At 43.9% G+C, this 16,602-nt stretch overlaps 1 protein-coding gene across 1 annotated transcript in view; it reads left to right on the top strand.

Annotated features, from left to right (window-relative positions):
• The first annotated feature begins 8,889 nt into the window (after positions 1-8,889).
• SPIDR (scaffold protein involved in DNA repair) overlaps positions 8,890-16,602 on the top strand; it is a 381,397-nt gene continuing 373,684 nt past the window's right edge. The window contains exon 1 of the mRNA XM_053660950.1: positions 8,890-8,969. Within this exon, the coding sequence (XP_053516925.1) occupies positions 8,937-8,969 (33 nt within the window). The 5' untranslated portion in view covers positions 8,890-8,936. The remainder of the gene's footprint in view (positions 8,970-16,602) is intronic.

Below are 16,602 nucleotides of genomic sequence, written 5' to 3'. Positions count from 1 at the left end.
CATAGCAAATATTTACTGGAGTGCTTTGTATATAAAGATCAAGAAGACAGAAATGATACTACCTTACAGTACAGAGGTGGGACCAGATAATAAATAATTATAATACTCTTTTAGATTATGATTATTATAACATCTTCAATGAAGCATAGTGTCTGTAAAAATGAAGAACAGGGAGGTTCAGCCCTGGATATTCAGGGAAACTAAGGAGAGTTCAGGATTTTTTAAATTCCTTTTTTAAAATCTGAACTTGGCTTTTAAAATCTCAAAAACGTATCAAAAGCAGAAGGAATAATATATTAGACTTTTATGTACCCATCACTCAGCTTCAACAATTTTTGATAGCTCTATATGAATCAGCGTGACACAGGGAGTCAGGAGACCCTGCTGTTCTGAGGTACATATGGCAACTAGAGGGAAGGCTAATAGGAAAAGCATAAACACCACTGAAATGTTTGTGTGGAGAATAGGTTGTATGTGTGTGGTACTTGGGGGATAACAGTGTATTAGGGGATACTGGATAGGAGGCTACTGAGTAGTTTGGGCAAAAGAAAAGAGTGGCATGGAATGCAGTAGTGGTAGTGGAAAAGATGAGAGATTTACACGTGGGATGATAAGAGAAACAAAAATATTCATGAAAATTCTCAGGTTTCAGTATGAGCTACTGGGTGGATGTCACTGACACTACAGAGCTGGAGAATTCTAAAAAGCAGCTATTCTGGAAAGAGAAAAATTTAGGTTAAAGATCCACTCTGATAGGTAGTCATTGGGTTATAGGTAGAGCACCATGTAGGGGCCTAGTTACACATATAAAATTGAGATACAAGGTAGAGACACAGTAAGATGGTCAATCTGTATCAAAAAGGCTAACTGAGGCAACAATGGCAAATCTCTCGTTTTGGGGGAGTCTCAGTGAGAAGCCCAATATTCTAAATTCTAAACTAGAATTAGAATCTGTTTTCTCTTCTTCTAAGTGTTAACAGTAATAGTATTAGGAATAATGCCTATCTTAAACTAATATGTTTTCCTTTTTTTTCTCTATTACAGAGTGGACATCTTATTATTTACTAAACGTTTGTGGCTTTAGGCTTTGGAACTCAAAACATGAGATGGTGAAAGAACAGGAATTTGGGAAGAGAGAAAGACTGAAAATGCATAAATTACAAAACAATATTCTTATAGAGGCACAAAAAAGTGCTTTTGAAACATAGGACCAAATTCCACTTCTGCTCTACTATGAAGAATCTTTTCCTGATCCTTTCTTAACTTGTTTATGTAGAGGCCTGCCCAAATAAGGCTAGGGTATTGAGGCCTGCCCAAATAAGGCTAGGAAATTTTTAGGCGCCAACACCAGCTGCCCGCCAACAGCAGCCCAATCAGGAACTTTTGCCTTAGTTTGATTGAGCCAATAGCTAACCGCTACATCTGCTTCTGTATCCCTTGCTTGCTTGCTTGCCTGCCCCTATAAAAACCCAGTAGTCTGTAAGCCAGGCGCGACTTCCACTTTGGCGGCTCTGCGTAGCCATGAGACTACGATCTCGTTTGGGAAGTTCGCCCCTGCGCAGGTAAAACTTGGCCAATAAATTTACCATCAAATCGCTCTCAGTGTTCGGGGATTCCTTTCGCTCGCAACTTGAATACAACATTTGGAGGCCCCACCGAGATCTAAGGAGTGTCTCCGGAGACTGAGACTACGAAGCCCGGGTAAGTTTGCCGCGGAATTTGGTTTGGGAGTCTAGACTCATTAGAGCCGCGAGGTGGTAGGCGAGACGTCGCCGGTAGTCCACCCGCGGGGTTCTCAAGGAGAGGACGCTCTCGAGAACCGGAGCTCTTGCTCCCGCGACTAGGTCGCATTTGGTTTTTGGTTTCGTTCCGCGCCGCGATTGAACGCGCTAGCGAAGTGTGAATGAGTGAAGAGACTGTAGTGCGCCATGGCCTGTTTGTGCGTGAGTGGACTGAGTGGAGAGGAGCGAGGTGTGTGTTTCTGTGTGGGATATTGGTAGCCCCTCATCCTTCTAATCGCAGGCGCTGTGAGAAGCGAGAAAAAGGTGTCCGCGATGGGACAAGGCGGCTCCACCTCAAACACTGCCCTTGACTGCTTACTAAACAATTTTTCTGACTTTCAGAATCGCGCTCGGGGCTATGGGGGTCCACCGCCAGACCCAGAAGTCCTGCGAACTTTCAGTGAAATTGAATGGCCGTCTTTTGACGTAGGATGGCCGACGGAGGGGACTTTTGATCTGCCCCTCCTTTTCGCGGTCAGGCGGGTAGTATATGGGACCCCCCATCCAGATCAGATGATATATATATAGATGTGTGGGTAGACATAGCTACTGACCGCCCCGGTTACATACGCCGGTGTCAGTCTAATAGGCAGAGGAGGAGAAGGGCCATCTGCGTGGCGATGACACCGAGGCAGGCTCCCCGTCTGCAGACAGACAAAGGGTGCCGGCCTCAACGGGATCAGGCAGACGGGGAAAGGAAGAAGCTATACCCTGTCTTGCCTGAAGTACCTGAGGACCCGCTGTTGGCCCCTTCCGCTCCTCCCCCATATCGCCAACCCCTGCCCGACTCCGCGAGCGGGGAAAGGGAGAGAGTCCAGAGCCCTCCCCATACCCGCGGCGGTACTCAGTATGGGGGTGAAAGTTTGGCGCCAAGACCGGATGGCGCCGCCATTTTGCTGGAGACGGTCGCGCCAAAACCAGGTGGCGCCGCCATTTTGCCTCTCAGGGAGGTGCCACCGGCACCGGACGCCCCATTACATGCACCACCGCGGCTAATATATGTCCCTTTCTCAACCAGTGATCTGTACAATTGGAAACTGCAAAATCCCCCGTTTTCTGAAAAGCCACAGGGATTAATTTCCCTGTTGGAGACCATATTTAGAACCCACCAGCCGACATGGGATGATTGCCAGCAAATTTTACAAACATTGTTCACTTCAGAAGAAAGAGATAGAATCATAAGAGAAGCTGTTAAGGCAGTTATAGGAGAAGAAGGGGAAACCGCGGGGGGGAGGAGGGAAGTATTAGACATATTACCTGAGCAACCCCCAAACTGGGACCCCAACACGAGCGGGGGAAGGGACGCACTACTCCAATATCGCCGGGCTCTGTTGAGGGGGGTGAAAGCAGCGGCTAGGAAACCAACAAATTTTAATAAGGTTAGTGAGGTAGTACAAGGGAGAGAAGAGTCCCCCGCCAGTTTTTCAGAAAGGCTAATTGAAGCCTACCGAGTGTACACTCCACTGGACCCCCAGGCCCCTGAGAACAGGCGACTTTTGAACATTGCTTTTGCAACCCAGGCAGCCCCCGACATTAGAAAGAAATTACAGAAGATTGAAGGATTTGAAGGAGAAAATATTAGCAAGCTTTTAGAGATTGCACAGAAAGTATATGTGAACAGGGATGACCCAGAAGTAGGAAGAGCGAAAGAGGTAGCAAGGATCTTAATTGCAGCCCAGGTAGACCTGAAGAAAGAACAAAAGAAAGGAAAGCCAAAAGGCCAGTGGCCAAGAGTAGACAAAGATCAATGCGCCTTCTGCAAGGAAAAGGGGCACTGGAAGAAAGATTGCCCCAAACTGCGGGCAAAGGAGGCCGGTCCTGCGGTACTGCTTCAAACCTTAGATTGACGGGGCCAGGGCTCTATACTTGTTGGCTCCCAGGGAGCCCATGGTCACCTTGAATGTCGAAGGGAAACCAGTAGACTTCCTGGTCGACACGGGAGCCACATTTTCTGTGTTGAAGCAACCTCGGGGGCAGAGTCAAAAGGCAACCACAAAGATTATAGGGGCAACGGGTAAGGCCGAAGCATATCCCTGGACGACTGCCAGGATCACCAACTTGGGGCAAGGGACTATTACTCACTCCTTTTTAGTCATTCCAGATTGTCCGTACCCGTTACTTGGGAGAGATTTGTTACAGAAACTTCATGCCACTATAAGCTTTAAGCCATCAGAAACACTTGAGGAGACGAGTGTAGAGGTGACGGTCCCTCTGTCCGAAGAGTACTTGCTGGCGATGCTCCCGGACGGCGAGGGAGAAGGAAAACAGGATCCTGAAGAGACTGCAAACGCAAGTACCAGGGGTGTGGGCGGAGACAAACCCGCCTGGGTTAGCTGTCCACCAACCGCCAGTGCTGGCCCAGCTGACCAGTACGGCCCAGCCGGTCCGGATCAGACAGTACCCTGTCCCAGCACGAGCCAGGCAGGGGATTGCGGGGCACTTGCAACGCCTATTAGAGGCAGGCATTCTGAGGAAATGCCAGTCTGCATGGAACACCCCCCTCCTCCCTGTCCAAAAACCTGGGACCCAGGACTACCGACCGGTACAGGACTTGCGGGAAGTAAACGCTCGAGTTGAGACAATACACCCCACTGTGCCAAACCCGTATACCCTCTTGAGCTCGTTGCCCCCGACTCATACCTACTATTCTGTTCTGGACTTAAAGGACGCTTTCTTTTGTATACCTCTGGCCCCCCAGAGTCAGGAAATTTTTGCCTTCGAATGGAATGACCCTGATAATGGACTAACGGGGCAGTTCACATGGACCAGACTGCCCCAAGGGTTCAAAAACTCACCAACCATTTTCAATGAGGCCCTGAGTAAAGATCTCCAGGGAGTTCAGGAGAACTCATCCTTCAATAGTCCTCCTCCAGTATATAGATGACATCTTGGTGGCAGCCCAGACACAGGAGGAATGCGAATCAGCTACACGAGACCTGCTCCGAGACCTCGAAAGAATAGGCTAGCTATAGGATCTAATAATGGACCAGCATTTGTCTCCAAAATTTCACAAGAATTAGCAAGTAGATTAGGTATCGATTAGAGACTCCATTATATTTATAGGCCACAGAGTTCAGGACAAGTAGAGAGGATGAATAGGACACTAAAAGAAACTTTAGTAAAAATAAAAGAGGAGACCGGCGAGAATTGGGTAGAGCTGCTCCCTTTCGCCCTCTTCCGGGTAAGGTATACCCCATACATTAAAGGTTGGACGCCCTATGAAATATTGTATGGGCAACCAGTACCCTTAATCCCTAAGTTGTCCACAGAAGAAATAGAGGTGTCTAACTATAATTTCCTCAAGTCCTTACAGGCGCTGCAAGAGATCCGAGGTGAAGTGCGCGCCTTCCAACAAGCCCTTAATAGAGAAACCACACCACCAAGGGGAGTCAGCATTAAGTCTATTAGAGCAAGTGTTTCCATATTTCAACAATACCCAGCCTAACATAACCGAGTCCTGCTGGTTATGCCTCAGCCCCAGACCCCCATTCTATGTGGGCTTAGGGGTTAACACCACCGGGAAAGGAGAAGGGGTGCCTGAGACAAAACCCCTTCCCGAGAACCCGGACCAGGACCAAATGAAGGACTTCCAACAGTGTACATTTGAAAGTACCCTTACATTAGCAGAATTCCATGGGCGAGGCACCTGTTATTTGCTGGCGAACTATACCCTTGCAGCCTCAAACTATAGTGACTATTGCCTTAACCAAGAGCACTTGCCGGGAGACCCTAAGAATTTGACTATTACATTAGCTCCAGAAGGACTATGGTTTGTCTGCACTCAAGGTATCTTCAAGTGTCTAGTACCAACTAGCCCTGAGCTTTGTGTTAGTGCTTACATCATTCCCCAAGTGTACTTATATGGGGGAAACCCTGATTTTCTGATACGGGCCCCCATTCGAGCCAAGCGAGTCCCATTGCTAATTCCCATCGTCGCCACTATCGGTGTCGTAGGGTCGGCTGCTGTAGGAGCAGGGGCATTGATCCATGGGGAAAACAGTCTCAGGGCCTTGTCACAGACTTTCTCCAAAGACGTCTCCTTACTCCAAGAGCAAGTAGAATATTTAGAGCGCCAAGTAGACTCCCTAGCAGAAGTAGCACTCCAAAATCGAAGAGGGTTAGATCTAGTATTCCTGCAACAAGGAGGAGTATGTGCAGCTCTTGGAGAAGATTGTTGTTTCTATGCCAACCACTCAGGAATAATTAGAGAAAGTGTAAAAGTACTCACTAGACGACTTAAAAGTAGAGAACAAGAGGATGAGTCGTCCTCCTGGTATTCTTCCCTATCTAAGACTTCCCCTTGGCTAACTACGTTGATATCGGCTCTAGCCGGACCCTTGATCCTCCTCCTATTAGCCCTGACCATAGGCCCAATAATTCTAAACAAGCTCATAGCCTTTATTAAAGATAGAATAGAAACAGTAAAACTTATGGTGTTGTCTCAGCCCTATACAATCCTCCCTCAAGAGGAGCATGAGTCAAGGGTTTGACTAATAAGAAAGAGAAGGAGGGAATGTAGAGGCCTGCCCAAATAAGGCTAGGGTATTGAGGCCTGCCCAAATAAGGCTAGGAAATTTTTAGGCGCCAACACCAGCTGCCCGCCAACAGCAGCCCAATCAGGAACTTTTGCCTTAGTTTGATTGAGCCAATAGCTAACCGCTACATCTGCTTCTGTATCCCTTGCTTGCTTGCCTGCCCCTATAAAAACCCAGTAGTCTGTAAGCCAGGCGCGACTTCCACTTTGGCGGCTCTGCGTAGCCGTGAGACTACGGTCTCGTTTGGGAAGTTCGCCCCTGCGCAGGTAAAACTTGGCCAATAAATTTACCATCAAATCGCTCTCAGTGTTCGGGGATTCCTTTCGCTCGCAACTTGAATACAACATTTAAATCATCATTTTAGTTTTTTCTACAATAGACACTTTATACAGAATACTTCTACTTAGACTTTGTAACCTAATTTTGTTTCTATTCAGTGTTGAATCCTCTTTCCCATTGTATATTGTTTTAAATCTATTTCTCAAAGTGATGAGACATTTAAGTATACTCATTTGTGGGAATCTAAGGAATGGTGGCTACCCTTAGTTCTCAGATTGAGTTATCAGACCAGTTGCAAAAACGTCATCTGGGAACTTGCCAAAAATACAAGTTCTCTGGTCCCGCCCCGGACCTACAGAGTCTGAAATCCAGACATAAAACAAACCCTCTTGGTGGTTTCGCTGTCTCTTAAATTTAAGAATTTGTTCTCTGGATACTTACTTCCACCCACCCCCAGCCCCCACAGATGGTAATTAACTCTCTTTTCTCTGATTATTAACAGCTACAACCATTTGACAAGGAGAGAATTCTAAGAAGCTCTAGAATTAAATTACAACAGCCAGAGGGAGAGAGAGAACTGTTGGAGATGTTTATTTAAAGCTATACAGACTTAAAATAGTGACCCAATATCTTCACTAAAATATCAGAGTCCTTTAGGATACCCACAGATGAACACAGTGCTTCCTTCTCCCTCTGCCCTAAACTGGGGTACCATATCTCAGGAAAAGAAGTAGACTTCTATGATTCAGGCTGCCAGCACCATCAGCTGTGTCACCATTCAGGATCCCCAGCTAATCCAAAGCCATGTGGCCTACTGGCAAGAGTTCTTTCACCCTTATTCCAGGCAAAGTCTCTCCTGCTTCCTAGGCCACATGGCTAAAGGGAGCACCCCGCGTTGTCTTCTTCTATCAAAGCTGTGCTGGTCCCTATTCTGGCCAAAACTGTGTGGTCCTTCTCTCCACCAAAGCCTTGAGGGGTCCCCACTCTGGCAAAGCCCCGTGGTTCTCCTCCCCAATGGCTGCCATGTCTGGTTTTAAATCCCTGTGCCAGTCTTCCTCTTTACCCCCATTTCCGACTCCTCCTACAATCAGTTACACCTGCCAGCATTCCTGTATTATTCCAAGTTTACCGGGCTGCCATCATGAATCTGGGCAGGTGTGTCCCCATGTCATGAAGCCAATCTTCTCTAAGGTCTCACTCAGGCGCTGTAACCAGGGGAAACTGTACCCCCAGTTTCATCTTGGGTGGAAGTCACTTCCCTCCCCCTGGCTCAAGGAATGGCCATAGATAGCTATTTAACATATATATGCAACCAGTTAAAGGTTATAGATATGTTAAATCACCATGCCAGAGGCTAGCTGCAAGGCTGTTGTTATTCAAAACCACCCTGCATGTTCCTGCTTCATATGTCCCTTCCCCCAACTCACACCTGTTGAAGGAAGGGGTGAGGACAGGACATACTGTGTATCTTTCTAATATTTCCTGGACATCCTGAATTCTGGACCCCATTCCAAATCCCTATTTGGAGGCCCCCCTCTTCACTGCACCCTGTATCACTTTGACACATCGGGACCAATGGTCCTAAAGCCAATGTAAATTCTTCCAGACAACTTGCATCTTTCTACCCACTTCACCCACTTGATGTATAAAAAATGCTTGCGAACTCCTAGACAACAAACATATTGTCTTTCATGCCCTTTAATACCGTCTTTTTGCTTGGGGTTTTTGGCTCAGTAAAACTTTTCTTAAAGACTTGCAGCCTTGGGGGGTCAAAATTTTTCTTTAACACATTCCTTAAGTATTCATTATTCAATTCATAGCCTACTTCGAGTTTTCATTTTATTTTTATTTAATGTCAATTGATGCCTGACAAAACAGAGCACATATGATCTTTACTTGAAAAACAACAGTTGGAGGCTAACCCCTGGGTAAGGCACCAGCCCAGCAATTCTCTTACTAAAAGCCCCATGGTTAACTGTTGGCCAGCTCTAAGAGTGCTCTGCAGAAATCCGAGGCCCCGCGAGGAAGCTAGACCCGGAGCGTAGCGTTCCAACTAGCTGCCCGCGTAGGTGTTCTCCTTTCAGCCTAGGTTCACAATTCAGACTGAGTATTGGCCCATTTATGCCCAGAAAATATCAAACCTCAGGGAAGCCCCGCCCTACGCTAGGGTGCCCTCCAATCGTAGCGTGCGCTAGGACGCACAGCTCTGGGAGGGCCGTGAGTACAGAGAAGCTCCGCCCCTCTCCCATTTGTCCGCCAATTGCAGCGCGCGGTGGGGCGCGCCTAGGGTACGCAACGCGCCCTCCAGGAGGCCCAGCCCACGCGTGCTTGGAGTTTGGAGATGCCCGGTGGCGGTAAATTTCGCGGCTCAAAGGTGAGCTGAAGTCGGGAGCTAATGCTGCTCTGTGGGTCAGCGCGTCCTTTCTAGGTCTTCACCTCACCCGCTTGCCCGCAAGGCCCAGGGGACGCGTGGCTGGACTTGGCCTGCTAGGGGCGAAAGATGGGTGCTATGTTTGTGGGGGTCCCTGGCAAAGCTCCGGCCGGTTGCGTCTGTGAGCGTGTACTGAGCCTGTGCTGCTTTGTGCGGCTCTAAAGGTCGCTCTTCTGCCAATGTGTGCGGACTGAGGGAGTCGTGCCTTCCCAGTAGGATACGGTTGTCAGGGAGAGGATCCCTTGTAAAGGCCTGCGGTCTCAGCGATAAGGGACGGAAGTGAGACACTGGATGTGGATGGGAGTTCGATCTGGAACCAGCGTGTATTTACCCTCGCTGGTTTCGGGTTCTTTATTTGTCTCTTTTTGACTCTTGTGTGATACACCAAGACAGAGGTGGATATTGGAATGGCTCTGCTGTCGTGCCCCCCACTCCCGCAAATACCTGTTGCCACACTTTCTATTCTCTCCTAAATTTTTTCGGAATCTTCTTCCTGCTTAAGTGAGGAGAGTCTGAAGTTAACTGCTGCCAGTCTGTTTACCAACGTCTGCCACTGTGGCCATGGGGTGGGTACGTGTGTAGATAATACTGCACGAATGATATTGAAACTATTATACTTGCACACCTTCCCCCCCCATGAATTGTGTTTCTTCTGGCATGTGTCCTGTGCCCCTTTAAAGATATTTATAAATTTCTTCCTTATAAATATGCTTGTCTCATAGTACTAAAACAAAACCTTAAAAAGCATATACAGTGCCTGCTTTCTTGACTCATCTTCCTTTTACCAAAAAAAAACTTTCCTGAAAAAAATAGTGCACCTATACTGATTCAACTTCCTTGTCGCTACCAGTGACTGATTTTTGTAACTGATTTTAGGGAGTAAATGAAACCTATGTCAAACATATTTACCGATTTTTTAAATAATAAAATGGTCTATCACTTGCTTTTTATTTTTTAAAGATTTTATTTATTTATTTTTAGAGGGGAAGGGAAGGAGAGAGGGAGAAAGATGTCAATGTGTGGTTGCCTCTTGCATGCCCCCTACTGGAGACCTGGCCTGCAACCCTGGCATGTGCCCTGCTTGGAAATTGAACTGGAGACCCTTTGGTTCTTAGTAGGTTCTCAATCCACTGAGCTACACCAGCTAGGGCTGATTCTGATTTCCATCAGGTATTCTAATTTCAGAAGTAGTAACGTGTGTGGGGAAAATCAGGGGAATAATATGAAATTGTTAAATCCAGTATAACTTATTTACTTGGTCACTCCAGCATTTGACACATGTTCCACCTGCTTTTATTTATTTTGTTTATTTTGGACCATCCCTGAATGTTAGTGTACTGATTCTCTTCCTGCCTTGCTGCTGCTTATTTACTGCTTTTTACTTTCTTCCTGTCATGTTCTAATTTTTGACCCTGTGTTTTTTATCACTTAACAAGTTTGTTTTAGGCAATCTCATACATTGATGTTAGCTATCATTGCTACACAGATGTCTTTGAAGTCTGTATTTGACCTTTTCCTGTGAAATCAGTTTAATTTCAGTGTGTCATTAAGTCATTCTCGCACCCTTAGGCCCTAATAGTTCCTCCTGTGTCTTGTTGATTCAGCTTATTATTGATAGTTTGGGCTAAGTGATAGTTCGGGCTAAGAATGCTTAAGATACTTACCTAGGCCCATATTATTTATAGCAGGCCCTTCCATTAGAGGCAGTGTTGTGGATGGACCAGACCTGGTGGTTCTTATGACTGTGGATGCACTTTAGCAAAAACCATCAGGGAACTTTGAGGAACAAGGTTTATTACTCACAGGTGCTGGAGGGTACTTTGTGTACTCGAGACCCACACAGTGAGGTTGAGGAGGGGGAAGAGAAAGAGGTGAAGGAGGGCAGTCAGACCTGGGGTCTGTCTTTATAAGGGTCCCAGGGTAGGATGCCCAGAGTTCACTCTTTATTGGCTAATTTAAAGCATAAGAGAGGGAATTAGGGGACCAGAAGGGATAAGTGGGGTCATTCAAATGGTTAGTTATCTATATCAGTCAGGACTCTGAAAGCTGTACCTTCATGGGTAGGATGGCCTAATTCCTTATCTTGTTTTGCAAGTAGCTGTGTCCTGTAGCTGGCCATAGTTTATTGAAATGGATATCTTCTGAGATGGATGCCTTGGCAATCAAATCTTAATGTCAGGTACTTAAACTGCAATCAGAAAGCTTACTGGACCTGTGAACCAAAGGATCTCGGTTCGATTCCCAGTCAGGGCACATAGGTGCCTGGGTTGCGAGCCAGTTCCCAGCAGGGGACACACGAGAGGCAACCATACATTGATATTTATCTCCTTCTCTCCTTCCCTTCCCCTCTAAAGATAAATAAGTAAAAATCTTAAAAAAAAAAAAAAAAAGCTCACTGCTAGGTACTTAGTTTAGACCCTGACTTAAAATCTTAGTGTTTTTGACTTGATACTCAATCTGCCCTCTTCATTTTATCAGTTTCGAAGATAACACTTTTTCTTTTCAGTAGTTTTATTATCTATTGCTGTATCAGATTGTCTCAAAACTGAAGCAGTTTAAAACAAATGTTATTTTCTCATACAATTTCCGAGGGTCAGGAATCTGGCAATGGCTCAACTGGGTAATTCTAGTTCAGAGTCTCGCACAAGTTTCAGTCACATTAAGGGTCACTGAGACTGGAGGATTCACTTCCAGGCTCATCCATGTGCTTGTTGGCAGGTCACTTTCATAGGGCAGCTCACAACAAGGCACCTGGCTTTCCCAAGAGCAAGAAAGAAGCCCTGGTGATTTTTAATAACAATCTGAGAACTGACATAACAGCTTTCCTGTCCTAATCTATCCATCACATAATTCAACCTGGTTGTGAGAGAGGAGTATAGAGGATGTGAATGCCAGGAGGTGAGGATCATAGGGAGCCGTCTGGGAGGGTGGCTGCCACAATAGTGTTTCCCCCTATTTTTTTTAAATTTCTGTCACCCTAGGTCAGGCCTAAAGTAGTTCGTGTTTGGAGTGTTTCTGTGGTTCCAGGTAACATGTTCCCTCCCGTTCCATCTTCTGAAATGGCTTTCCCTTAGGGGCCAGTTTAATTATGTTGTTATTCCTCTCCTTAAGCATCATTTTACTTATTATTGTTTACATAATAACTTACTTTGGACTTACCCTGTGCTAAGTGCTCTATTAACTTAATTCTTTCACCAATCCAATGAAGTAAGTACTATTATTAGTCTCATCTTACGGATGAGGAAACTGAGGCACAGCAGAGAAATTAAGTAATTTGCCCAGGGTCACATAAGCAATTAAGTGAAGAAGTCAGGATTTATTCCCAGGTAATCAGCTACAGATCTTGCTTTTGTTCAGGCTCTTATCACATTTACAGCTTCCATAAGGCGGCCATGTCTTATTCCTTAACTTTTTAACTTTGTTTATTATTTATCTTCTAGGTAAAATAAACTACTATTTTCACTGTATTGTACTGTTGGGAACTGACCTGCCTGGTTTCAGAAGCTGTAACCCCCCCCATGGCTAAGGCTGAGTAAAAAGGCCTTAAGCTGCTAAGGAGACAAAAACTTATCCCCTCTCTCATATCCATCTGCTTGGCCTGGGCCGATGACTGGTTACCCAGTGCTGGGTAAGATTTCCTTCAGGGAGGAACAACCCAAGACAGGCGCAGTCTTGAAGGGACTGTAGAATAGGAGTGATGGGCCTTTACCCCTTGGCTTTGTTATAGCTTGAGTCCTTATTCCACTGTGGGAAGTCTCCTACTGTCTTGGCTACTTTGTTTCTCTGGCCTGACTCAAGCCTGAAAGAATGCCAGATAAGGGGAGTGCAGCCCTATACTATTCCAGGTGGTTCCTGGGAGCAGTCAGGCCTGAAAAAGAATGCATGAAATCCCATGAATCCTGCTTTGCTAAGGTTAATTCGTGTTAACTGTTTAGACTTCAAGCATAAAATGAGTTTGTTTGCCAAAGTTTTTTGGCCCTTTGGTGTCACTTTATCTATCAGACTCTGACTCAGAATAAACCCTTCTTGTTCTTTGAGTGTTATCTATCAACCGTATCTCCCTTCCTTGAACGTTACTGCCTGACACTATGCATTCCTATGCAACCTAAACCTAATAAAAGCCAAGGGAAAGAGGTGCTCGAGACTTTCTCTGAGACATTAGTCAACCTTTTCTCCCCAAGCAGATTTTGTCTTGGTAGTTTCATTTCATCTGCAATGCTGGGAGACACTGTGGGACAGAGTCTCCCTCATCGTACTTACTTGCCTCTTGGTATTTGCACATGCTCTTGGTTTGGAGCGATGCCATTCCGTTTTTGGCTCATTGAAAACTTAATCATCTGTCAAGACCCATCACGATTCATCCTTTTCCTTAATCCCAGTTGTAAATGAACTTTCTGTATTCCTTTGTAGTATTACTATTATAACTTCATGTCTTGTATTAGGTTTACTTTTATCTATGCTTTTATTCCCCTATAGTGTAGACATTGTAAGATTAGGGACTCTCGCCTGCCATGATCCCTTGTACATATTAGATAATGTAATAAATATCTGACCAATGAATGAAAGGAGAATTAGTTTAGACGCTTTGCAGGTATTTTATGTATGGAGAAATGTGGGGAAATACCTTGGTCAGAAGACTTTGGTACCAACCTCAGCTCTACAACTAAGCTAATTTTGCAATTTTGGACAAGTTTCATAGATCTTTCTGGATTCTTAAGATGAAGGTTGATATGGTCATGGACTAAAGTGGTAGAATTGGGAATAGTATTGGGAAAGGACTGAGTGGTAAGTTTATAAGAGGAAGATGAGATTAGGCACCTGATATTGAAAGATGAAGAGGGGACAATCAACAGTGACTCTAAGGTTGAACCTGTGAAAAAAGGGAAGGTCGAGGAAAGTTAGTTGCTTCTTACTTGATGTTAGGAGGTACAGATAAGTTGAAATTTAAGCTCCAGAGAGAAATTAGGGCTCTTGGTTCCTCAAAGGCTGGAAGTATTTTGGTTCTTTCCTCCTTCCTGCTTTTGCCCCCTCATTGTCCCTTTAGGTGCTGTGATTCTTGTTTTCTCTTTTTGCTTTGTGTTCTCCCTTCTCTTCCTAAATCGTCAAGAGGGACCACAAATACTCCCTTTATCAGTTGCTTACCTTTGGAGATTTTTGGATTCTCCCTTCACTCTCATAGTTCCTTTTGCCTCCTCAGACTGAATTATAGCTCTTCTACTTCTCTGCACCCTTTTCCCACTGAAATAAAGACTGTATCTTTACAAGATAATAAGGAAATAAAGAAAGATAGTTGTATTTTCCTGATGGCACTTTTTTCTTTAATTTTTGGGGTCCTCATCACAGAAACTTTGAAGTTAATAGATAATTTGTGAGGAGATACTTTTTGACCATGTAAATATCCTTGTCACCATCAAATTTTCTCCCACTGGTTTAAACGTTCATTGATGATTTTCTAAGTCCATTGTTTGTTGGTTTATATCAATATAGACTCATTTTTATTTTAGTCAGTAGGTCAAAATCTTTTACTGTTGTTACTAATTTGATGCTGGGATGGCCCACATTTAGCTAGTGAGAGCCCCTTCAGGCAGGCTCATGTGTCCTTTAGATACATTTTCATTATTCTTCGAACACTTTCTCACTCCCTAGTTCGAGATACTTCAGACTCATGTTGTGCTTCCCCGAGCCATCTCTGGAATCACCCATTTCTTTAGAAGAGTCAGCTGACCTGGGCTGATTTAATGTGTTAAAGAGGTAGTCTGGAGTTTTAAAAAATTGTATATAGGCTCTAAATAGACCAAATGATATTTTCCACTATTTATACTCTTTTATATAACTAAGTGAGCTTTGTCACAGCTTTGAGGGGAAATTGCACATTTATAGAAGGTAAAAACTACAGATACCTCCCATAGACCTGCTCCTACCATAGAAATTCCCCACACAGGATGAATGTGCTTATGGCTATTACATGTTAAAATACCATCTGTGTCATGACTGAATTTTAAAAAAATCTACATGATATTGAGGGGTTTTATTTATGATTTGGTGATCAACTCATAGTAGTGGACTTTAATTTGATTCCCACTGCAAATGTAAAATATTCCTTAAAATGCAAATTTAAAAACTTATGAAATGAATACATGTCTGTTGTAGACATTTGTAAACAAAACAGAATGCTTGGAACATAACTCAGTGTTATCAGTGTTGCTGGATATAAACTCCTTTCCTCACATTTTCTTCCTTTGAGTATCCTAAATATGTTACTCTGTTTTCTTTTGGTATAAAGCATTGCTGTCAACATTTGATGATAACATATTTTTTTAAAGATTTTATTTATTTATCTTTAGAGGGGAAGGGAAGGAGAAAAGGAGAGAAATGTCAATATCAATGTATGGTTGCCTCTCATGGGTCCCCTGCTGGGAACTGGCCTGCAACCCAGGCATGTGCCCTGACTGGGAATCCAGTCCCAATCCTTTGGTTCTCAGGCATGAGCTCAATCCACTGAGTTACACCAGGCAGGGCAAATGATAATGTATTTTTATTCACTTGTAAGGTATTTTTATTTTAAGTCTATTCACTAGAATATATCTTTATTGTTTCTGGGGTGGTATTTTCTGGAATGTGGTATGCTTCAATATGTAATTTCTTTTTTAATTTCAGTAAAGGTTTTTGAAATTGTAGTTTCTAATATTTGTTCTTTCCCATTGCTTTGGTTTTCCTCTTCAGGGATTCCTATTTTCTGTGTGCTGGGTCCCAAGAGAGATTTGATCACTCTATTTCTCTTGAATCCTTTCTTCTTTGGAAGGTAAACTTAAAAATTTTCTTCTCATTACCTCTGTTTCTCTTGAGATATTATCTGTGATATCTGCTTGTTCTTGAGTTGCTTCTGATTTAGTCCTTTTCTTTTTCTCAAAGTGATTTTTTAAGGCATAATTTCTGCCCATGATTTTATTGACAAGATGCTAGAATTAAAATCTTGATCCAGCTCTACCACTTACTAGCAAGTAACCTAACATGAAGAAGACTCAGCAAGTTGCTAAATATCAAGACACCTCAGCTTTCATTCATTTTTATTCTGCTTCAGGATTGTTCTGAGGAGTAATGTGTTTTATCCAAATGCACAAAATCATAGTTAGAACAATTAAAAGTATTCAAAGATAGTCATTAAGGCAAAAACCCCCACAAATATATCCCAACATACAAATTTTTAAAGTGTATGGGGAAGTATGGGATGATTTTTAAATAATTTTATTGTACTTCTTAAGTTTTGTCATTTCATTTCTGAGTTTTTGTTAGATAGGACAAAAGTGTCAAGGTCTGAATGGTTCTTACTAAATGCTATTCTTGCTAAATGTTAAAACGTAGCACAGTATTTTTCATTAGGCAACTGCAAAGAAGAAATCAGTGTGTAATTGATTAAATAGTATATATAAGCAGAGGCTAAGCCTCCCTTTGGGAAGAGGGAGATTTGGATGTGGATCTTTTGTCTCCTTTACTTGCTGCGAGTAAGTAAAACTGCCTAATGACAACCACATCTCATTCTTGAATAAAACAGCCCAGTCAGCGAACCCCTTGAGTT

Source organism: Artibeus jamaicensis, unplaced genomic scaffold, assembly GCF_021234435.1.
Source record: "Artibeus jamaicensis isolate MK-2021 breed Jamaican fruit bat unplaced genomic scaffold, CSHL_Jam_final scaffold_916, whole genome shotgun sequence".
Lineage (NCBI taxonomy): Eukaryota > Metazoa > Chordata > Mammalia > Chiroptera > Phyllostomidae > Artibeus > Artibeus jamaicensis.
Note: the sequence above shows the minus strand (reverse complement) of the source record. Positions and strands in the feature narration are given on the sequence as shown.